The sequence below is a fragment of the Taurulus bubalis genome (assembly GCF_910589615.1).
Source record: "Taurulus bubalis genome assembly, chromosome: 2".
Lineage (NCBI taxonomy): Eukaryota > Metazoa > Chordata > Actinopteri > Perciformes > Cottidae > Taurulus > Taurulus bubalis.
Genome location: NC_136590.1, coordinates 10,663,828 through 10,689,178, shown reverse-complemented (window position 1 = coordinate 10,689,178; position 25,351 = coordinate 10,663,828). Strand labels below are relative to the sequence as shown.

Here is a 25,351-nt window from a genome sequence, read left to right as displayed (position 1 = left end):
TCATATTTCGAGCAGATTCTTCACAGGGACCAAGCCTCTCTTCTTCCCGCTGCTCAGCCGGAGGAAACCGTCAATCTCCTCGTTCTTCCCCACACAGATCTACAGAGGGAGAGTGGGTGAGGGAGGGAGGGGAGCGAGGAGCATGGATCAGGAGGAGGAGCAAGTGACATTCAGTAATGTGAGAGAGTTTGTGGACTGAGGCGAAAAGTGAGCAGCATTGGAAGCCATAACATGCTGTCCTCTGTAATCTCAGCAGTTTTCTGCATGAATTTGCATACATTAAAAAAATGCATCCAATGTGTGTGTGTGTGTGTGTATGTGTGTGAGAGAGGAAAATTGTGTGTTCACCTGGGCCTCTTTTACAGTCATCTGGCCTTTGTCTCGGTTGCCGTGGAAACCATCTGTGACCTTCCACACTCGCTCGCCAGGTCGGACCCGCTGCACAAAGTTGGCCGGGAACAATCCCACCTTGTCTCTGCTTTTCCCCTGGTACACACACACACACACACACACTCTTGCATGTAGTACAAAAATTGATGATGCTGACTACTCTTGTTAGCAGCCACAATTTGCCACCTTGTTGACAAACAGGAAGTAGCGTAAACGGCCCTTGACAGTCTTCGGCTGAGCATACACTATTAGATTCTTTGCGTTTTCATTTCTGTTTACTTGGACGGGTGCCAAAATATGCATCACATTTATTTTTTTTTATCACAGTTACACATTGGAATTTAAATAAACCATCACAATTAGCTGAGAAATAGAAATAAAAAGATAGTTTTTGTTCTCTAATTAGCCACGTCAGTACTAGACCAAAAAGCATCTGCGGAGCCCTCATCCCCCTCTATTCTCTTCAGAGGCACACAGGCGTGCAAAGCCTCTGGGTGCCAAGTCGGCTATTTTGCTCGCGTCCTGATGTTGGTTCCTCCACATTTAGCAGAGGCATGTTTACACGAATAATGGCAGGAGCGGGGTTTAGGTGTCAGTCTTCTGTAGTGTAATGGGTTTGCATGGGTGGAAATTACTCTCAATACTATATTAATAATGTTCATTCATCTAAGTTTACTTTCAAATCTGCTATTTTACATATATATGGAGTGGATCCCAGCTGACATTGGGCGAAGGCAGGGTACACCGTGGACAGGTCGCCAGGTAATATAGGCTATAAGAAATATGATTAATCTGCTTATTATTTATATATTTACTAAAGTGGATGTCTCTGTACTTTTCCCTGGTGACAGACCTGTCCGTCCTTCGGCAGGTGAAGGTTAGGATCTTCCGATGCCTCATTAAACACTGACTGCAATCGGTCTTCGGGATAAGCAGCTCTGCTAACACCCACACCTGCCGTCCTTCAAGCACATCCACCATCTCTTTAGTTTACTGTCTCCGAACAACTCAGCTTTGAATGACAGAACTTCAACTGATTGTACCACCGTCTAACTGAATTCCATGTGTGTGTTCCTGTCATATCTCTTCAAAGGTAATGCCGGAGATTTGTAGTGATAATATTTTATTCACTACAGTGCATTTGAATAGAAATATTTTTTCCCACAACTCACCTTCCACCAGTCCTCGTTGGAGTCATCTGTGACTTGAACTCTGTCACCTGGCCTGCAGGAAAAACACAGTCAAATAAAGGGCTCGATGCCAAGACCTGTATAGAATCTTTTAACCTTTTAAGCCCCAAGGCATTTTTTAGGATTCTGCTCGAAATAACATACCCAAACTAAAAAGGGTGTATCTCTGCAACCACAAGGGCTATTTGAATAGTTTCAATATAGTATAATATATTATAGTTATAATAAAGGCAACCCATGTGAGCTTTTATTCAGATGTGTAAATATTAGTATATATGTTTCTGGTTAAGAGTCAATAAATATTGAAACACAGCAAAAATAGAAGTTTCAGGTCCACCTATAAAAGAAAGCACTTTCAGGATGATTATCTCTTTGAAATGATGCTTCACTCAGGTCTAAATCTCCCAAATCATAGCACAATATGTGAACAGTCTCTCTGCAAAGTTTGACTTTGAAAAAGTGAAGCAGAACAAAGTCAGAGAGGTAAAGTACAGAGAGAATTCAGGCGAGGTTTCCAAAATTTGCATTTGGGCACAGTTGCGCATATTTGCGCGCATATGTGACATTTTAATTTTTTCATGTACCAAACCTTATATTTAACTTGTATATGACTTATGGTGTTCAATAAACTTATATCAGTGTGGATTTACTGGGGAAAATGCATTTGGTAGGCAGCATTTGCTGACTCAGCGATTCATGTTGCTGTGTTCTTTAGTTCATATCTTGGTGATGCTTTGGTGCAGAGGGATTTGGTGAATAGATTTGGAATCTGTGTGGAATTGCCATTTGTTGTTTTCTGATAGCACCGAGCTACGGGTTGCTGCTTCCGGAAACATGCCGAGTGGGCTGACTCATGACAAAATTATGATTATGATATTTGAATAATTATTTTAGTTGGTGTTTGAGTTGTGTTGAAATGGCTGAAATGGCTAATTATTGTAGCCCAGGTTCTCTTGTTTAATTTGATGTGTAACATCAATATATTTGTTCATGATTATTGTAATGTTTTACACAGTTTAACTATCATGTCTAAAATTCAACCTATATAAGGTCCCGTGGGAAAGCATTTATCGCCACATTTGTGGGAAATATGCTTTCTTGCTGAATTGATGTTTGTGTGCTAAATAGGAAGCTACAGCCAGCAATAACGACTGGAAGCGGGCAGAAACAGCTGGCCTGGCTCCGTATCTTTGTTTCTTTCGCCTGTACAAACTTGAATTTTTAGGAAGTTTCGTGCTGCAGCCAGGCTAACTATTTCCCCCTTCTTTCAGTCTTTGATGCTAAGCTAAACTAACCGGCTGCTGCCTCTAGCTTCCTGAGCGAGGCATGAAAGTGGTGTCAATCTTCTACCTCTCAGCGTAAAAGTGCGATATATAGCTAATTTATACATAATGTTTTATGTATAGTACTGTAAATGTCACTGTGACATAATCTATTTTTCAGAGGAAACTGGACTGTTCTGTGAACGTGACAAAACACCTCGTGCACGGTCCTCTTGCACAGACGCATCCTCCAGATTAGTGGTGGGTGTCATGCCACACTCAGCAGTTTCCTGCACCTACTAACATACATAAGACTTTTTTTTTGTTTCATCTCACACACTCAACACAGTGGTTTGTCCTTCTCGGCATCCCCCCTCCCAATCCAAACCCTGCAACCCCCCTACAATACTCCTGCTGAGCAAGCAGATGGTGTGTGAATTACATTTTGGCCAGGTACACACTTCCTCCTCTTTCATCTGATTTCTCTCATGTACACAATCAGTAGAGTATGCAAATAAATTGGACTGACTTTAGTTCCAAGTCATTCTTCTCCTGAGGCAGAAACTTGTAGAGAGCCACATATGTGTGGATGGAGTGGACCTCTACTTTCTTTGGAGTCTGATGAGAAGAGGGAGTATCAAAGGACAGAGAAAGAGAGAGAGAGAGAGAGATAAGATTGTTATCTGCATGATTTCTCATGTGGAAGTTTGAAACTGAGTGAAAAGGATGAAGAGTTTGACGGGGGTTGACAGAGTGCATGTTCAACAAGGAAAGAAAGGCTGAAAGAAGAGAAGAGTGCTGACTACACACCTTCAGGCTGACCCTGTCTTCTGAATCAGCCTTCTCGCTTTCAGGAGGGGTGAGCACTGGAGAGACAGAGAGGGAAAAGAAAATGGGAAGGAAAGGCAATATGCGTGAAAGGAAGGATTGTAAAAAACAGAGAAAGAGGGAAAAGTGCAGGTGCAAAAAGAAAAGAAAAAGGGAGGGATACACAGAGAGAGGTCTTTGAGGCAAACAGAATGAAGGCAGAAGTCAAGGTCATTTACAGAGGTTAGAATACTGTCACACACACACACACACACACACACACACACACACACACACACACACACACACACACACACACACACACACACACACACACACACACACACACAGTATGTCATTCTGACATTTAGCCACAAACAATCTTTTGAAGGAAACATTCAGCAAGACTTGAACAGTAAATTGACGATGAACCATCTGTCTACAGGACCCCTGCTTATTTGTTTTCTTTCCAATCTACATCACAGGATTTCAGAGATTCTTAGCTCAGATGCAATGACATTTTAAATGATTTGCTTACTTCCTGGGATGTGCTCCTCCTCAGCTATTGGCTGGTTTTCTACTTGGTCTTGCAGTTGTTCCTCCTGTCATAAAGAAAGAGTTGCAGCCAGCAAAGTCAGCAATATTCTTGGCATGATTAATGTCAACATGAATTTATATGAACAACTGTGGTTTTATGTGTGTTTGTATACCTCGTGACAGGGCGACTCTGAAATACTGCTGAAGCTGGAGCGACTCAAATGAGCCAGCGACGTCCCATAGCGCAGTGCCTCATACACAGGGTCGACAATGCCATTATCTGCCTCTACACACAGACACAGAACAACACATGTGCAGTTTTATAGCGGACACGATACTGACCCACACACAGAACCCTATGCACACAGAGGCCACCTAGAATTGAAGGCCACAGACATGGTCATTAGTCATCCTGAGATTCTAGTTGTTTGTCTTGTGACAAATCCGACAGCCAGTGTTTCCATAACTCACCTTGGGCAGCAGGAGCCTCTCTGACCACACCCAGCGTATCGGTGGTTAACAGAGGAGAGCTGAAGTTTCTCTTGAAAGCTCCCGTCTAACAAGCCGGAAGAGAGACAGGAGAGAGAGGACAGAGGAAGGAGAAATGTTACTTGAGGCAGAGAAAATTGACAAAGGACAGATGTAATATTTTGCTGTGAAGTCATACCCATGTGGTTTTATCTGAGAGAGATGGGCCTTCAGTATGTGAGATTATGTGCAAGTATCAACGGAAATCTCCTATACATGCCGATATATTTTGCATTTCAGAAATGCTTTGAGGGGGAAAATGTGAATTATGGTACTTGATAATTAATTATTTTGTATGAATGTAGTAAAGATCTACAACACAAAACAGACAACAACACACAGAGGTGGAATGTAAGGAAGTGCATTTAATTAAGATCTGTACTTCAGTACAAATTCAAGGTACTTGAATTTACATTTTAAACATTTTGATACTTGTACTTCACTAGATCTCAAAAGGGAAATATTCTACTTTTTAATCCACCCTTATTTATCAGACAGCTTTTCAGATGTTTATTTTTCATACCCTTTCAAACGTTTATCTGATAATAAGAGAGCTACAAGACCTCTTTTTGTTTACATATCTGCAATACTTTCACAGCTAACATGTGTAAGTTATTCCGCTATAATATCTGTATACCAACATATGATTTACGTACAGTGAAGGTGCAGGCATGCAGAAATGCTTTTTATGGTTCGGAGAAGATTGAGGTCAGGGTTAAACTCTCTTGCCTCATTACCTAACATCTCTCTACTGTTGGCCGTTTAATAAAACTGCCCTGCACTGTCGATAATACACCGTCTATGGATAAGTATCTCAAACAACAGCAATAAAAAAAGAATACACAGCATCCCTTTAATTGTTTTTGCACTTAAATAAATGTCACACCTGGCATAGACGGTAAATCACTGATGCAGGAAAGTTGCACACGCAAGTAGATATCTAAAAATGTTTTGCTCATTTTCTGCGGCGTGGCCACAAATACCAGAACACATAAACCCAACACTAATAATCCAAAAATAAAAACCTTTGTCATGATTTTAATCACACACACATGTAGGGTAGATCAGCTCATATGAACTATGATTGCATCACTTACCACTGATGGTGGCACTGGCAATAGTACACTCCCCATTAATTTTGACAGGGAGCTTCTGCAAAATGTCCCCCAACACGGTTGCATGGCTAATGGGGTATGTCTAAACCTTTTTCCTATCTGCCTTCGAGCCTATTCATCCGTGTGGTCCGTCTGTCTTTGTTCAATTGTACACGTGGCGCTGAACAACTTTGATATCAAATTTTGTTTCTTTCTTTAGCGAGAAAATATGTTTAGCTACAGTACACGACTCATCCGTCTAAGGGATACAATTACAAAGTCCTGTTTCTGACAGACGCTCTGATGAATATGTTCCGTCTGCTCCAAATAGAAACCGTTGGTAAAGATAGTATCTTGGCTTTATCTAATCTCTGCATCTCTTTTCATCTGTTTTACAATAAGTGATACCTGCTGATAGCAACATGTCAACAGAGAAATGTCTTTAATCTTTGGGTTATTTCTCTGCCGAGCTGTGGTACATTCAGAGGATGAACTACCTTCATTGTATCAAAAATGAAAACAGCATTTACAGGTCCATGTATTATTTTGCTCCATGTTAAACTTGTCACCTTTTATCCAGGCAAAACTTGTATTAGTCTGAATAAAAAAAAAACACATGAATATGCTGTGTCATGATGTATCAATATAATTTACACATTGACTATCAATGATCATTACCAGTCATTTAAATAAAGGGTTCATGTGAGGTAGAAACATTGTTTATGCTTGTGTCTGAAAGTCATAGTAAAGGAATATGTATGTATGTATGTATATATATATGTATATATATATATATATATATATATATATATATATATATATATATATATATATATATATATATATATATATATATATATATATATATATATATATATACACATATATATATATATATATATATATATATATATACACATATATATATATAAAAAAAAGGGAAACCAATAAAAATGACGTGCCACGACGATTTGGCAGATGTTGTAAGTGTAGACCTTCTGCAAAGTACAAAAGTCATCCAAAAGTGAAATATAGCTTCAAGGCTCGTTGGGAGTGTGACCGCTGTTCAGGACTGACAGACGAGAATTTGCCCAGAATCTCTTCTTTATCTCCTTCGTCACAGAACGCAAACTTCACCTTGACACTGAAATAACTGCATGAAACTCTAAAGTAGAGCTGCAAAGGGTATTTTTATCTAAAAAAGTAAAATATGCAATTAAGTACAAGATGGCATCATTAAACTGCGTGCATCGTCTCAAACGCAGACATATTCAAATTACAATTATTTGAACTTGAGAATGGAAGCAATTATAATCAAACAATATCAAGTCATGATCCAAACATAGTTCATTTTTTGTCAGTCAAACGATCACTAAGACATGCTGAATAATGTTTTCATCATTCTCCTTTAAATCTGTTTGCCACGAAGTGCTTCACAGAAAACAAAGCACAGAAACTGAATTAAAGACTTTACTGTCTGTTAAATTACAATATGATATCTCATTGTCAGTGCTCCAGCTTGAAACAAATTGATATGCTCAAAAGTGGAGGTAGAGGAATTATTTCTTCAGCATTAGCAACCTTGAACATCCCTTTCACATGCAATGGTCACTTCTCCCCCAATTACTGATCAACAGCAGTAATGGGGACTGTGGAGCATGACTGGACAGTTTAAGCGAGCAGACCAGCTGAAATCTCATTTTTTGGTCAGATGAGATCCACCGAGAGCAAGATTGGACTCTGAAGAAGACTCACATACATTCGAGTGAGGATGGACGTGAGTGTAAAGCTTTCCCGCAGAAGCAATTATTTTGTGCAGTGCTCAGCAGGCCCATTCCTTTAATCAAAGGCTTAGACATCTTTAAGTTTAATTAACATTGATTAGCAGAATGTTGTCAGGATTCCAAAACCATTTTTTAAAGCAATCGGTCATATACGGGTGCACTCAGCAAATGGATTGAGAGCGAGCCAGAAGAACTGCAGCCATCGATATTCCTTTTTCATTTTTAATTACACTACTTTACTCTAGCTTGTTCAAGTTGTGCCTTATTGTTATTATGAATGATCAGTGGGGACTCAGATTCTTTATTCAAGTAAAAGTAAAAAAAAAAACTCACTGTGCAAATACTCTGTTACATGTAAAAGTCCTGTATTTACATTTCTCAAGTAATAGTTAAGAAGTCATCAAAACTAAAAGTACACATTTTGTAATATCGTACACAGTGTTACAATATTATATTTGATATTGGCTATTTTGAATGATGTAGCTGATCAGGATGAGGCTCAATTAAACTATTATATATATATATATATATATATATATATATATATATATATATATATATATATATATATATATATATTTATATATATATATATACACTCACCTAAAGGATTATTAGGAACACCTGTTCAATTTCTCATTAATGCAATTATCTAATCAACCAATCACATGGCAGTTGCTTCAATGCATTTAGGGGTGTGGTCCTGGTCAAGACAATCTCCTGAACTCCAAACTGAATGTCAGAATGGGAAAGAAAGGTGATTTAAGCAATTGTGAGCGTGGCATGGTTGTTGGTGCCAGACAGACCGGTCTGAGTATTTCACAATCTGCTCAGTTACAGTGATTTTCACGCACAACCATTTCTAGGGTTTACAAAGAATGGTGTGAAAAGGGAAAAACATCCAGTATGCGGCAGTCCTGTGGGCGAAAATGCCTTGTTGATGCTAGAGGTCAGAGGAGAATGGGCCGACTGATTCAAGCTGATAGAAGAGCAACTTTGACTGAAATAACCACTCGTTACAACCGAGGTATGCAGCAAAGCATTTGTGAAGCCACAACACGCACAACCTTGAGGGGGATGGGCTACAACAGCAGAAGACCCCACCGGGTACCACTCATCTCCACTACAAATAGGAAAAAGAGGCTACAATTTGCAAGAGCTCACCAAAATTGGACAGTTGAAGACTGGAAAAATGTTGCCTGGTCTGATGAGTCTCGATTTCTGTTGAGACAGTCAGAATTTGGCGTAAACAGTATGAGAACATGGAGCCATCATGCCTTGTTACCACTGTGCAGGCTGGTGGTGGGGTGTAATGGTGTGGGGGATGTTTTCTTGCCACACTTTAGGCCCCTTAGTGCCAATTGGGCATCGTTTAAATGCCACGGCCTACCTGAGCATTGTTTCTGACCACGTCCATCCCTTTATGGCCACCATGTACCCATCCTCTGATGGCTACTTCCAGCAGGATAATGCACCATGTCACAAAGCTCGAATCATTTCTAGTTGGTTTCTTGAACATGACAGTGAGTTCACTGTACTAAAATGGCCCCCACAGTCACCAGATCTCAACCCAATGGAGCATCTTTGGGATGTGGTGGAACGGGAGCTTCGTGCCCTGGATGTGCATCCCACAAATCTCCATCAACTGCAAGATGCTCTCCTATCAATATGGGCCAACATTTCTAAAGAATGCTTTCAGCACCTTGTTGAATCAATGCCACGTAGAATTAAGGCAGTTCTGAAGGCGAAAGGGGGTCAAACACAGTATTAGTATGGTGTTCCTAATAATCCTTTAGGTGAGTGTATATCCATCTTGCAAAGTAATTATAAATTAGTTCTGTAGTTGTAAAAAATTCTAAATAAAAATAAATATATGAACCTGTAACATTCATTTTCGAGAAATAAGTGTGAGAACATTTTCATGACACAAGGTGACTTCTATTCAAACAGGTTGAAGTTATCTTAGACTTCTGGGTTAATCTGGGACTCAAATCGACAAGTTGGTCGATTTTTGCAATGTGTGCTAAATTAAGTGTAGCTCAGTATATTAAAAAGAGCTCCCTCTGAGACGTAATGAAGTAGAAGTATTACATAAGACGAATACAAATACCTGAAAAGTGTACTTAATTACTAAGTCACCTTCAATGAATGCACTGATGTAATGTATTCAAGTTTAGTCACGCTAGGATGGCCTGCTCCTCCTGCTCTCTAATGAACTCTCTTCTCCCTGCAGTGACTCCATCACTGCTGCGTCTGTCCTCGAGTCTGACTGCATTTCTACTCAGAAAAACAAGTTTTCCCTCCAATCACAGGACTTCCAACTCATTTAAAACATTTCTTCTACATGCTATTGTTGCTCAAAACATTCCGTTTCCTACATTTCCATTTCATTAAAATTTGTATGATGAAGGTTAACACATAAATAAAATACAAATGACTGCAAGCAATTACAGGTAAACATTTCACAAGCAACCTTTTTGCATACAAAAGCTGGATGACGCACCTCGGCTGAGTCAGTGAACCCCGGACCTTAAGTTACGTAGGCGCATAAGAAGGGGCTTCGCACTCCATCCAGCGTTCGTAAAATGCCTAATCCTTGCTTTGATGAGTGTGCAGTCATCGAAAAGGACACCGCGGAAGGCTTGGCGAGAGCTGGCCGTGTCATATCCTCGAGGGATTGTGTGCGTTCCCAAACACACTGAATTTCACACTGAATTAGCCAGACCAGCTGGTACAGGGAGATATTGATTTTCCAACAGAGTTGAGAGGGGAGGAAGGAAATGTAGCACCCAGACAAGAGAGAGGAAGATTGGATGGCGTTATGTGAGAAGAGCAGCACACGCGGCACGAAGGACAAAAAGGCTGAGTGAAAACAAATGATGGGACCTGGCCACTGAAACTTTATCAGTGTCATGCTCCTCAGCATTTATAGTTGGGAGATGATCCAACTGCTGCCCTTTCACACATTTAGCAGCGCCTCAGTCTAGCTTTGAAAGCCCTGGTCAACCCACATTCCATTTATAACCTCTACATTTTTGTCTCTGCTGGTTGGCTTTATCCTCTCCTCACAAGACGAGGGCTTTGAGGCTAAGCATATTACCGGGACTAAAAGCTATGCCAACAGACACTTACAGCATCCAGATGCTGTTTAATTCTGCTGACACAATACATTCTGGGTTAGTCTCTTGTCAACAGAGAACTCGAGCATTTCCAGCACATTTGACAAACAAATACACAAAATATAAAAATGTGATTAACTATGTGAGGACATGTTTTGCCCGTCGTAAGCCTGGCTACTGGGAGATAACTGTACCAAATGAGGGCAACAAGGGTACATTGAATTTAATTAACACAGCTGCCCTGACCCCTGGTTAAGAATGTTATGCTAATGAGAGTTGTCCCTTCAAGGGTGGCATTGCCTTTCACAATTCAGGGATAGGTGACAGGAGAATGAGAAAATACAAGGAAACTATGATACCAAAACATTATCATTTTTAAATAAGGCAACTAAGAACTTCAATATCATGAGGAAAAAAATTAAAAACAAGTTCCAAACAATGAATGATCAGTGAATGGTTCTGATTCTGATTTGAGGTTAATCATTATGATGACTACAATGTGATAAAATATTATCAAGACTAATAATAATATAATAGCAATATGTTATACAGAATTCCCTGCTCTCTCAATGAGCATGCAGCAACTTTTGGAAGATTTTGGAAGAGCATCTCAGAGTTTCACACCCCCATTAACGCTGGAAGACCACATCTCTGGGCGTCCCATCGCTGCCAGGTTCACTTGAGTGTTACTATGTATTTTATGCGGGCCGTAAAGTATGACTACTAGCTTCATAGAGGCGCATAGCGGGAGTGGGACTTAATGGAAAGTCTGTCTGAGGTGTTCTTACCTTGCCATTACAGGGCTGCTTAGAGAGCTCCGACGAGCACCAGAGGTGGGTCGCCAGCTTACAGGCTTTACAACGCAGCCCCTGCTTGGAGTTTCCTGTAGAGCCAAGACAATTCAACACATCTTAGTAGACTGAAGACAGCTGTCAATATTTATATATTATATTTATATTAAGCAAAACGTTGTTTATTTGTTGTCGCTCAGCGTTATCTGTCCAGAGTGGTTTTATCTTTTGTATAATTAGTGAGGGAAATGCTGCATTTTCTGCCAGTATTTCATCAATGGTTTTTAATAAATCACATTTTCTAGCTTTGTGACTGTTTTCTAGTTTTTATGTTGTAAAGGAATTGCAATTGTAGGCGCTTCAAACAATTAAAAAGACTCTCCAGAGATGCTTTGTAACTGAATTTTAATTGTTCTGAGTTTATTTTAGCAAACTATGCACACCAGATTTTTGCCTCACATGTTTGCAAATTCATAACTAAAGCAGACTGTCTAACTATCAGTTTTGACACTTGCATGTTTCATGTTACGCATGCAATTGTTTCTAGTGGACTGGCCTGTATGTTACACAGTAAAGTACAGTATGTTAAATGTATCTGTTTAATAATTTCCTAATTTCAATAATTAGTCTCATCTCAAGCATTTGAGCTAAAACAATGAAAGCACAGTAAGCGCTGGTCTTGATTGAATTGTGAAGATCAGCTCTGCAAGTAATTAAGCATTTAGAGTTAACAAATGTGTCCCCTTGTAAGGGCCTGAGGGGAAGTGGCATCTACAGTCCAGCCAGAAGGCTCCACCCACTCGTCAGGACAGCATTGAGATCAGGCGTGGGACGAGACACACCTGATCCTGATCTCCCCGTCAGGGAGGTTAACAAAAGCCAAGGAGGGGACCATGCGACGAGAGGAGAAGAGAGGCTTGAGCCGGTAAGTCGGCTAGTGGCCTGGCTGAGATACTGTAGTTTGAGTAGTTTATTGATAGAGCTCTGGACTGAGCTATATTTTCAGTTCTTTTGTGTTTGTTTAATTAAAATTCTTTAAAACCTGCAGAACTGACTCTGCCTGTGATTGCTGCACTGCCCTACCTTCTGTGTGTCCTCTGTACCGGCCTGTTACACCTGTAAACACTTATCAATCCTAAATTGATCCTGATCCACAGCAAGTTTTTTTTTTTTTTACCAACTGACTTGGTTTTCATGAACGGCTGAAACATGTCAGCTTGCCAAATTGTAAGAAAAGGAGATACAACTCCCCCGGGGAGGCATGTAAACATGATTGACCACAGTGCTTGCTTTCAATAATTTCCATTGGGACAATTTTATGCTAAAGAAATAGAGCCATAGACCCAAAGTAACGCTCTTCAATCATTTTAGAACCACAAACAAAACTGGTTTCATTATTCTGGGAGCAGGATTAAGCATAATTCCCACTAGACAAAACTTCAGTGCATAAACATGAAATATCTGCAGCTCCCTTTAAAGCTGATGTTCCCTCAAGCCTATTTTTAACTGATATATTTTCTCATGGGTGAGGAGCACAATAATTAAGCTAGACCGTAGTTTGACTAAACACCATGGAAAAAAAAAAAGAATATTCTTGCCTAAAAAATTATGACCTGGCATTTAGCAAAAATCCACTGACCAGCTTACAGTACGAGCGTTTTGGTAACATTATTTTCTCCATGGCAGTGATGAAAATAACCGGCACAACTGACCTACCTTGGATCATGTGTTTGCATCGCTGGCAGCTGGCCGGCCTCCGGAAGACGTGCTCTTGGAAACAGTGGGTCTTGACCGGCTGGGCCTGAGACTTTGGCTGGGTTTTGAAATTCATTGATTTTGAGGGACTAATGGAAGGTGAGCGTGACGACAGTGAGGGGTTCGGACTGGTAGACGGGGAATGTGACGGAGAGCGTTCATAGGCCAGAGGGGACTCTGACACGGGGGGAGGAGATGGCGGGGGTGGAGGTGAGGTGATCAGGGCCGAGTGAGAGCGGGATTCGCCGTTACTGCGCTGGAAAAAGTTGTCCACACTCTTGCTGCGCATGACTGATTTGAAGGACAGGGAGCGCTTCAACCGCTGTAACTGGAAGACAAGAAAGAAAACAACAAGAACACATGACTGGTGACCTTGAAGAATATGTAAAATTACAACTGGTTTAAATATAAATGTGTTTCCACTGAAGGAAGTAAGAGAGCCAACCTCAGTAAGCACTCAAACAGTCTGAAAGTCTCAAATAACCTATTTTATCAATCAGCTAGTCGCTGTGAACAAATTAATTGCACATAAACCTATACCAAAGTTAAAGGTTTTCACATGCAAAATATAGGTATGTGTTTTTGTCAACATTTAATCAAAATGTGACAAGCCCCACCAACACAACCCTCTAACTTTGAATTAGATTGTCTTATGACTATTTCATGTTATAGAAAAATAATTGTCCAGGAGCTTTAAGGTCTTAAAGTGAATATTGAATACAACTTGAGAACCATCCTTCCTTTTAAATGTGACATGATATACAGCAAAGGGTGACATTTTAAACTAGGAACCATAGAAGTGGCTTTTGAAATGCCAGAAAATTAAGTTTACAGCTCGAGGGAATGTGCAGTATTTGAGAAATCTGTTAACTAACGGTCTGTCAGCTCTACCCTCTGACTGTCCTTTCCATGCCAGGCTGGCTTCCGGCCATCCATCTCCAGCTTTTTCACCTCTTTCCTTAGATCACAAATTTGCCATCCCCTGCGAATCCACACGCGTCAATAGCCCTTAAAATTCACGTTTGATTAGTTTTATTGAGCGGCCTGCACCTTCGTATTTGAAGCAGTCAGTGATGCACGGCAAACACTGTGTTTATCTTTCACTCTGCCGGCCTCAATTTCTCGCATGTTTGCTATCCAGTGCTTTTGGCTACAATAAAGTGGAACTGATAATGACAAACAGTTACGGGGACCTAGGAGCGATGGGATTCAATAAATGGAAGTAATACCTGCTGTGGAGAGAGTTGCCTGGAGGACGAGGATGTCATAAGTCCCTGAGACTGAAGAGCACCTCCTCAAATTACACAGAGCTCATTAGCTGTCTGTGTTAGCGACTGGGTTGATAAGCAGAGACCTGCGTCTGACTTCAAACTTATACAAAGTTTTATTTAATTATGGAGTTGGTTGTCTTTTTAGTGGTGTTAACAGATTTTTGCTTGTAGGAATGTTCCCTCTGCTACAAAAGGTAGCATCCCCATTGCCCATTGTACCTCTGAAAGCCATCGTAAAACCCATCTGATCAATAGCATTGAGCACATTCCTCTTTTTCTTCCTTAAGCTACAGATTCTCAGATGCCAATTAGTTTGAGTGATGAAAGAGTCCTCTCTGTTGACCCATTAGCGAGAGCCTCTCATAAATGTTTTCTAAAGGGAGCTGAGTCCATGCTTTCCTTAATGGCCTTTTCTTGGCTCGACTGGTGGCCCATTCAGTAATGGATGTTCCTCTCTCTTAGCTTTTTAACTTGTCTGACTTTGTTAATCTTCTCTGTGGTGAAGGCCAGTCTTTGCTCCAGTTTTAGGCGGAAGGGAACAATTTATTGAGGCACAGAGTAGGCAACACATGACTGATAATCAATAGCTGAATATACCTCCCTGAGCTTTGACTAAGATTAAAAAAACACAGAGGACTCATCTGAAGATAAAGAAGAACAAAAGCTTGTTTAATGCCACATGTATTTAAGTAATTTTAGAACATTGACTAATCAAGAAAATAGGAATCGGCTACTCAGTTTACCTTCCAATCAATATCGTAGCCACAAACCTGCACTGAAAAGAGTAATACATACGTATGGAACAAATAAAATGTACGTGTGCAGTTTTATACAGTTCATCATTTGGATATATTGCTGTATGTACGCTATCCCATTGATCCTGTCCTATAAAGGTTAATCTAAGATACCGTCACAGAAAATAGTCTAGAAAAAGAGTTTTATGATCAAAATGTACAAAGATGCAATGTATTGTAATTGCCACTCTGGGCACCTTCACAGTTTGACATTAGCCAAGATGAATTACACTGAATGGCCAGAAGTGAGTGGACATCCTGGTTCATTTGTGTACTTTTGGTTAGCCCCTTACTTTAAATTATGGGAAATATTACACTACAGAATACAACATTCTGGACACATGTGTGCTTCTAACTTGTTAAAAGTATTTTTTCTGTTTGAAATGACAATGCCCTGATGCACAAGTTGAGGTCCAACTGGCCTAAATAGAGTCATGAGATAAAACCCTTCCAAAAACTGAAACACTATCTATAAGCCTGAATGGGAGCAAATCCCTGCAGCCAGGTTCCACACTCTTCTCAAAGAAGAAGCGGCTGTTAATGTCCTTGGTTTTGCAAAATGAATTGCTCAACAATCACAAAAGTCTGTTCTAATGTGCAGGTTCCACATACTTAATTTGCATGCACTTAGGGGCATGCACAGTAGTGGTTTCACATTCAGGACCACGGTCAGTTCTTCATAAGCGTTGTCCTCCAGCCAGCTCCAAACGGTCAACTATGGTTTGGGGTATTACAGCATAGCCATAGAGTATACTTTAAAGATAATTCTATAGGAGGTGTGGTGGGCTCATTCTGATTGGTTAAGCCAGTACGTGCCAAAAGAGCCTACACTGCCTGTTAAAGGGATCTGATCATAAAATCAGGGTTTAACCTGGGGTCTTCAACAAAGTTAGGCAAGCTTGTTTAGAGAAGTACTAAATAAATCCATAAATCATCCATCACATCTAATCTCAGCCTGGTCTCATTTCCAGGGCATCAAATACTAATGCTTTGTCACGCCTCTTTGCATATGACATTGATGCAAAAGTACAGAACATGAACCGTCATAGTTTGAAGCGCTGTGCTACCCAGTGCATTAGCAAGTGTCTCTACCAAGTACACAGTACAAGTACTAATACGACAAAATCATTATTGTAGCTTGCCGAGTTTCTCAAATTTGGGAGCTGCAGGGCATCACCCACACCACTATCTTGATTATCTCCTATTATTCTTGCTCATATTATATGTGTGGCTTTGTGTTATAATGTATGCTACTACAGCTTCTGGTGTTTTTTTTTTCTTATATCCTTAACATCGTCGGCTGAAAACGGAACAGAAATCAAAAGCAACGCGCTAATGAATGCAAATCTCTATATTTCTCCATGGCCCTCTTGTATCTCTCTGTAAGGTTTTGAAAAGTCTATTTATGGATCACAGAACTAGAGACCCATCACTACTGACGGCAATTAGCTCATCACAGTGAACGTAGTATGGCGTACTAGAGCAGACTGGTGTATGAGAGAGAGAGGAGGAAGCGAAGAATAAAAGAAAAAAGTATGAGGGCACTCAAAGATTGTGAGGCAAAAAATAAGTAAAACTGAAGAAGAAAAAGGCTTAGTGAGAGAAGAGATGGACTGAAAATACTTCACCATTGCCATCCAGCCCTCTCGTCTTTGAAAGCCCCAAACACCAGGGCCTTTCTCTATCACCCCTCTGACAGACAAATGGTACAGTGGAGATAGAGCAGACATCTCAGCCTTGTTCTTCAGCCGATTGAAAATGAGCACAGAGCACAGGGATGTTTGGTGAAGATTTCTATAAATAGACTGTTGTGTGGAATGCCTGGATATATTAATGATTAAGCAGTGGGGGGTGGGTGTTCACACAAGATGCCATGGAAGACAAAAAAAGTCATCCTGCTGCCACTACAATACAGTTCCATCTCCCATGCTTTTTTAAACGAATATCCCTGATTATAGTTCTACATGTTGACAAAATGCTTTGAGGTTATGTCTTAAAAACACATACAGTCTAAACGTTTGACTGCAGTCTTTCTGAACACAATGGCTTCCATCTTATGATCAATCTATAATCAATCCTGCTGTGATACATGGTATCAGACTATCCATGGTGTATTGTTGGACTGTAATTACAGTTTTCTTTACAGAAATACAAATAAAACAAACACAATCCTGTCGCTTAATATCTGCCAGCAGTTTCAGCTGCCAAACAGTGGGCGCATGTCCTCTTGGCGGTCTGATCTACTCACGGTATCAGTGCATTGTACAGATACATAAAACTCAATAAAAATACATATAACCACTTATTATATTAGGTATATGAGCCTGGTTTGAATAAGAATGCTTGTTTTAGCCTTGATCTTACACCAGTGACATCCATGAGCAGAGCCAAAGCGGCTATTGTGCCTTAATATGCACAACCATTACATCAGTATACTGCATTTTTGAGAGCTGTAACAGTCTATTCATTGAAGAAATATGAATACATTCAAATACATTGTATGATCCAGAATGAATTACTCTTATTTTGACAATATTAGTAAAATATGTACAGTGTTTTGTGCATGCTATTCCAACATGTTTCTAAATGTTGGTTTGGTGTACTAGTACCTAACTGAGCAGTTTATATGACAGTATTGAAATATGAGCTAATGCACCAGTTTCCACCTGTCTCTGTGTGGAATAGTAATTGTTCAACTATTAGCTGCAGTAGGAAGACGGCAAATTGCTCCCTAAGGCCAGCCAACTCTTGCACATAACATGCCCACTGCAATGATTTTCACAGGACATCTCTAGCTGCTCATGGTATTAAAAAGTATTACTGGACACACAGGAAACTGATTAAGTTTGGCATTCTTCCTGCAGTGACCCAAGCTTTAAATGAAAGGAGACCTCATTAGGCAAAAGCTTTTGTGCAAATGGAAAGTTGCAATGCCTCACAGCACAAGCTGCAATGTAGGGTTTGTAATAACGTGAAAACTTCCTAGAACTGTGCAGAACTGACAAAACAGATATTTCCTCTATCAATGTCGATGAGGGATGTATTTATTTTGGGGGGGTTCACACCATACAACAAGCATGTGTATGAGAGGTGAAGCCCTTAGTATTTCTGTCAAGTATTTTTTAAATAATCACATTCAGATGTAATGACATTACTTTTGTATACAAGTTTTAAAACGCTCGGGAGGTTGATCTGATCTGACATATGGCTCATTTGATATCCACTGCATTACTTTCCAAATTACACACATAAAAACTTTATTACTCAAGAGAATATAGATTGAGGCAATTACAATCTCACAGACGGAAGGACAAGCTAAAATAAGGCTTTCATTTTAAGCATTTTCCAGATGGCAAAGGGAACCTAAAATGAACCTAAAGCATCAGAGGTGTCTCTGTGATCTATTACACCACTGATCTGCTATACTATCTTAAGTAAAAGGAAAAGATGGGAATCAAGGTCAATTATTCTCTTACCCTCCTCTTATTGGCACATTCAGAGCTCTTTGTGTGGCTCCCACAACCCTGTCCATAGTTTGGAGGGCTGTTTCCTCGTGATGCATGAGACTCTTGCTTGCAAATACTTTTCCAGCTCACAAGCTGCCTCCCCGAGTGGGCAGCAAAAGAAGCTTGCATTTCCTCATTCATCCGTTTAAAGGGCTTAACTGCACACAGAGCTTTTGCAGTTAGCATTAGGTGACTGCCACAAAGGCTCTTTGATTTCAACACAATGGTTAAGGAACAGTACTCATTGGGATGTTTATACTGTCTTATAATGTTTTACTGTCTCGCATTTAACACAGATTAAAAGTAAAAGATTGGTTACTGATGTCGGTTTTTAATGTAAGCTGCCTTCTCAGCCCTATAACTGCTACCATACAGTAATGCAAGTGGACAATATCGTCTTGTTTTTCTATATTAATTTACATCTACATCAGGACAAGATCATTAAATTCATATTTAAAGCAAACACTTCGCAATTGACTTCTACATTCAGAAATCTTTATTTCAGTTAAATGAGGGACAGATGTAAAAGGCGAGATTCAGGGATAGATCTTCAAATGACAAACCACAGAGGAGAGTACGTATGTCTTTTTTTGTACTTTAATAATTCAATGCTATTTCAAGCCAGTAACTTACTTGCAGTACGCTCTTGAAGAGTTGATAATAAAGTGACATCATAGTTGCTAAGCAACACAAGCTCAATGATTATTTGCTGATTCATTAAATATTCAAAAGGTCTTGCAGCTACATGTGTACTTTTCACCGTTTTTCTCATGGTCGGCCATTTGGAGCTGGAGATCAGAACTATCATTAAAAAAAAAAAGTATTTTTCAGGGGACAAAACTAAGTCCGAAAGTCCACTGTCCCTAAAGCACCAACCTAAGGTCATACTTTAGACAAAAGGACTCGATAAAAGCCATATGTATTCCCAAATGACTCCGCTCTAACCCCGACACTGCACATGGGATTCTGCTGGATCAGCAGCATTTTAGGACTCAATCAAGGACAGCAATTCAATGACGTCATCACAATTCCAAACAGTGCTGGATACACAAGCACAACGTTGGAAAAGTTGGTTTGCATTCATTCATAGCGACAGTATTGTATCCTATTCTTTGTTTGTTTTCTGTCTTTCTGAATATCCTTCATTGTGTCTGTCACTCTGTAACCCTTCATCTGTTTTCTGTGCAGACTATAGTTTGTTTCAAAGGTCAGCGGCACAAGTCAATCATTCTGGCAGGAGAATCAGAAACATATCATGATCTGTCAGGAGTGAGTGATGTATCCTCCTGCTAACGGCGATACGGAGGAAACAAACACAAGGAGGCAGAACACGTTTTGTTCAGAAATGTCATCGGCACAGTCAAATCCTATGAATGGCGCGGACGCATGGTGGCACACATCAGAAAAGCTCATTAAAGAAGTTTAGATACCTTCTGACAGACGACCTCAGAAGTTAACCAAGAGGAAATGAAATGTCTCCAAAGTCAAAACGTGTCCAAAACTAATTAAATACAACGATATCATTCCCCAATTTATAGCGACATGTTTGTGTTTAATGATGCGTTTCATGAACTGAAGAAATAACAAATTGAAATTTGATTGTTTTCATGTTTGCACATTTATGAAAAGTCCTTTTGAGAATTAAAGGAGTATTAATCAAACAATATGTGTACTGTAGTTGGCTTTAACTGACTGAACTGGCCACCCTTGTCTTGTTTCATGCAAAAAAAAGAAAAGACATGTCTTCACTGTCTCTCGCTTCTGCTTTTCTGGTATTAATTTGGCATTATTTGCTCTTTTACAGTTTCTTATCTCCACCTCCCTGCTTTCCTCCTCACACCTGTTCTTCAGCCTTCTCCTCTTTCTTTACATTTGTCTCGTTCCTGGCAGGACCTCAGGCTGGCTATCCTATTGTTAAACCACTTTTATCCTCTCAAGCGCAGTTAATAGGACAGAGAAAGGAAATACATACTCAAAATGGGGAGACATGAATTCATTAGACGAAGAGAGGAGAAAAAGGGGCTGATAAGAAAGTTAGTGAGAAGAACAGCAGAAAGGAGGAGCCCTGAGGAAGTGAGTGTGAAGGGCAAAGTCAGAGAGAAGCAGTTGCCATAATTTTCCCTTATAAAAACGTCTTTGTGTTGTCTGAGAAGGCGACGGGCTGTGTGGAGGCCCTGCGGACCAGAGCACAGCACCACCATATATTATCAGCATTAACGCAGACTGTCTGTGAATATCAAACTTCATGTGGCGGCTGATTCTGTGCACAGCTCTCATTTCCTCCACCAATAAACATACAGTTTGAAGTATAGTTCCACATTTTGGGAAATATTTGTTTTCATGACGACAGGTAGATCAGAAGATAAATATCACTCTTATGTTAGTATGGTAAATATGAAGCTGCAGCCGGTTAGCTTAGCTTAGCATAAAGACTGGAAACAGGGGGAAACAGCTAGCCTGACTGTCCAAAGATAACAATCTGATTCTCATCACCTCCAAAGCTCAATAATGAACTCATTATATGTTCTTTATTTAATCCATACAACATGACAATTTGCCTTTTAATGGGTCATGTGACAGGTTAAATGCTACCTCGGCTTCTTGAGGAAACATTTGTTTTCCCCGCATGACTCCATAGCGAACGAAGAATGAAAAAACGAAGGTAAGTCTTGATGAGAAGACACCGAAAACATCCGTTTAAAAACTTGTGCAGTGCAAGCCAAGTCTCATTGATGCAGCGTATGCTCACTACTTCCCAAACACATGCATTGTTGCTAAACTCTTACTATTTAAATGCATACATGGTTGTATGAGAGTTTGTAAACAGATGTCTTGATGAGGTTTTGCAGTTGTTAAACGCAGCCCCCATTTACAGACTTTTCTCCGTTCTTTGATTCCCTGTTCACCGCGCAGGCAAGAGTTCAAGGTAACGGAGTGAGTAACTGACATACACATGATCATTTTGTGGGTGAAGTATTCCTTTCACCATTGCTTTGTCTTTCCAAACACGCCTTCTACTTTATTGTACTTACCGAACCACTATATGTGAAACAATTGAATGGCATGCTCTCCAAGTGATTAGAGAGGAATAATAATAACAATACCATCACCTTGCCCGTAGGTGTATGAGGTGGAATAACTATTCATTCTCTGTCACAGCATCTATTAGAAGCACTCTAGAAAGCTGGTAGGCCCACTTATCACTGTAATAAACACTCTGAGAGCCGAGGGGCGGCGCGGAGAGGGAATGGAGAGTGAGAGATGAAGTAGAGAGAGCTGATGAAGAGATGAGAAAGACTGCAGAGAGAGGTGGTAAGAAGAACTGGGAAGGGAGACAGACATGAATGCAAAAGAGGGAAATCAGCGTATTGAAATAGTTATGAAATGCATATAGCACTGTACGCAGAAGTGAGAGGATTGAGAGTGACAGGAAGAAACAAGTAAAGCTCTAGAGATACCCTCGAGCAGACTACTCTTAAAAGAGACCCCGCAGTTGTAACACACATTTAATCTTCTTTTTTTTCCCTCCTCATTCTTCTTCGGCGGGATGTGGAGCGGTCGCGGCTGCCAGCAGGGGCTCTGCAAACACAGAGCTACACGGCTGACGCAGCTCGAAGGATTGCTTCCTCCCCGTTTGGTTTCGTCCGGTCGACCATTTGTGTGAATTATGACCGAGCCCCCAGCAAGACACAGCAAACATGTGCTAGCTGATTGGCTCGTAAATCCATGCAGCACCTCGACGACCACCATCCATTGTGTTTGTCTGTAGTAAAATAGAAAAAGCAAGAGGCCCGTCCAGCCGGGCTTGTTTCGGGTCCCTGTCGTGACGACCAACAAAAGCCAACCTTAATGTGATTTGTTGTGGCGATTGCCGCTGCAATTAGGGTCGTTCTTGAAGCTCATTTGACAATGTTAAAAAATAAATGTGAAGCGGGAGATTAAGGTCAGGTCAGTAAGTGAGCATTAATTGTCTCAGTTTGACGTTCAGCCGCACTTTTTTGTCAAGAAAGATCAAGCAGCAACAATGAGTCCATCTCTTTTTTAAAGAAATACTGAAGATAAGATTTATAGCGGATATTATACTCTTACCAACAAAGAAGAAGACTGCCCTGGGGGCCAAGAGTTTGGGAAAGCTGTTTCCTGGTTTTGTGCTAATTCAATTAAAAATGTGGACGGTAATATGCACACCTGATATCATGATGAATGCCTTCAGGTGGATCATGCTTTACTAATCTTGGGGCACCTTCTTGAGGATAGTCAAAATCTAGTTTTAAACCATCTGGCATTAGTCCCATTGACATTGGAAACTTATTTTGCAAGAGGGCCACAACAGCAGCAGAAACAAGCTGCAAATACAAACAGAAATAGAAAGAACAAGACAGGTAACGGCACTAAAAAAAGACTGCAAGTAAGCTGACAACAGAGAGGAGTAACATGGATTCAACAAAGAATGTCAATGGTCCCAAATTATGCCAAATATTCCAGATTCATGTGGCTGGAGCAGAACACATGAAGGCTTTCTTTCCCATCTCTGACCATAGGGATGAGGAGTGAAAGATGAACTCAAGATGCAAGATGGTTATGAATTGCATACTCCTTCAGCTAATCTGGTGGCGGATTGTATTTCAGCATGGACAGCACAGGAAACAACGAATAGGTGACAGATAATGTGAAGTTAATAGGGAACCTGCAGCCTTAAAGCAGTTGAATCTGTCAATGCCTCTTCTATGTTTGCCATCCTGGTACCTGTGACGGTGCCATGTGTTTTGCAAGAGAAAAGATGTTAGCCCCCCCCAAAAAAGGTAGAGACTCATGTGCTTGGACGCAGTATCTCCATTACTGCATGTACACAACATTATGGATCGCTTCCTTTATATTGATCTGAAGCCCAACAGCAACACTATGTAATTAACACAGACTTAACCTGTGTTCATTACATCATTGTAGCTCAAGTTTCTTGAAGTGGAGTCCTTAATATTTGCATGCATGCATATTCATTACACACACTCTCATGTAAGGTAATCTATGCCCTCTGCTAACTCTGAGGTCAGGTATATTACAAGCATTAAAGCTGCTATTACAGCGGCTTAGAGTTGTTATGCAACCACTACAGAATTAGCCTCGTAAGACAGAAACCACCTCAGTCAAACAATGCCATACAAATCCGTTGAAGGTAAAGACAGCAGTAACTTTCGAGACAAACGCGCGTTAGCCTATAAACATGCTGATTACACAGGTGTGTCGTTACCTTTGACTCGGGTTGGCTGGGCACGGTCGCGTGAGGTCGGTGAAGGTGTTGTGGTTCGTTCTCCTTTTCGCTGATTTCCGTCATATCGGTTCAGCAAAAGCTCCTTCAACAGCAAAACCGAACCAAACGGATAAGTCCACGGTGACAGAGGATTGGAGGGAATTATGCACGCAGAGGGTTCAGCATCGCCACAGTCCGGAGAGGTAGAGCTGTAGTTTGAACTGTCAAGTAATCTTTCATCGGAACGATACGACGCTCCGACGAAAAGGTGCTCCTTATTTCGTGCGTAGGAGTCGAAATGTGTGCAGAAAAGACCGATGGAGATGTAAGTTAATTGCTGTGAGGAAATATCCGGTAGCCGAGCCGGTAGTCGGTGCCGGTTTGTCCACTTCTCCTCGCTGTCTCGCGCTTCTTCCATCCACCGGCTAGTTTTCCTCCCCGCTCGCGCACGCACGCGTTCTTACAACAACTTTGATTTCGCCGTGACGAAACGCCTGGCTCGTTCTGATTGGTCGAGACGTCTCAAAATCCGCTCGTGGGACCGGTGGGGCGCGTCCTTATTGGCTCATGGATGATGACGTTTGGAGAAGTAGGTGATACAAGATTTAAGATTTAATTCTACGTCTTTTTAACTTTTTGGGATACAGCTTTGTAAAAGCTATCCTTTTACTTTCCAGTATACAATTACATAATTTACTTTCATACCAATATGTTTGACCAAATTTCCCCTTGTCATTGACAAGCATGAAAACAATAGTGCAAAAAACTATAAACTAGAAAAAATATAAAATATTTACCCTCATCATGCTGGTCCCGTCCTTGCATATAGAAACCTGAGATAAAAGTTCTGCTGAACAAACAGCAACAAACCAAACTACTAGCAAAATGAAATACAATCCCAAACTATTGTGAATAGAGCAGTAAATCAAATACTCAAAACACATAGGAAATAGCTGCTAATGCTCTTTTTAGCTCATGCTGAAATTGATTTAAAGTAGGTAAAAGCAGACTGTACAACTTATCAGGCAAGCAATGCTGATGTGTAGCACAATTGTTGAGAGCCACAGACGACCAGAGGAAGAAAGCACCAGTCGACAAGCATAGGTGGCTGTTTCAGCACTAAGGACAGCTCCTCTCTGCCTGCCTGCCTCTGCATGTGACTATTTGTAAGTCTTCCCGTCATAAAACTGTGTGGTTTCATACTCACCAGAGTATGTTTATTTTTAATCGAGACACTGTGCATTTCTTTGTCTACAGTATGTGCTGTATTCCAAG

At 40.5% G+C, this 25,351-nt stretch overlaps 1 protein-coding gene across 1 annotated transcript; it reads right to left on the bottom strand.

Moving 5' to 3' along the window:
• Positions 1–24,160, bottom strand: LOC306754152 (SH3 and cysteine-rich domain-containing protein 2-like; the record flags this gene model as incomplete). The annotated part of the gene is made up of 11 exons (XM_079238069.1): positions 1–99; positions 349–486; positions 1,563–1,614; positions 3,372–3,460; positions 3,653–3,708; positions 4,188–4,251; positions 4,360–4,472; positions 4,658–4,742; positions 11,500–11,594; positions 13,219–13,585; positions 24,077–24,160. 11 exons carry the CDS (start codon positions 24,158–24,160, stop codon positions 1–3), a joined length of 1,242 nt encoding a protein of 413 aa, XP_079094195.1.
• Positions 24,161–25,351: the final 1,191 nt, after the last annotated feature.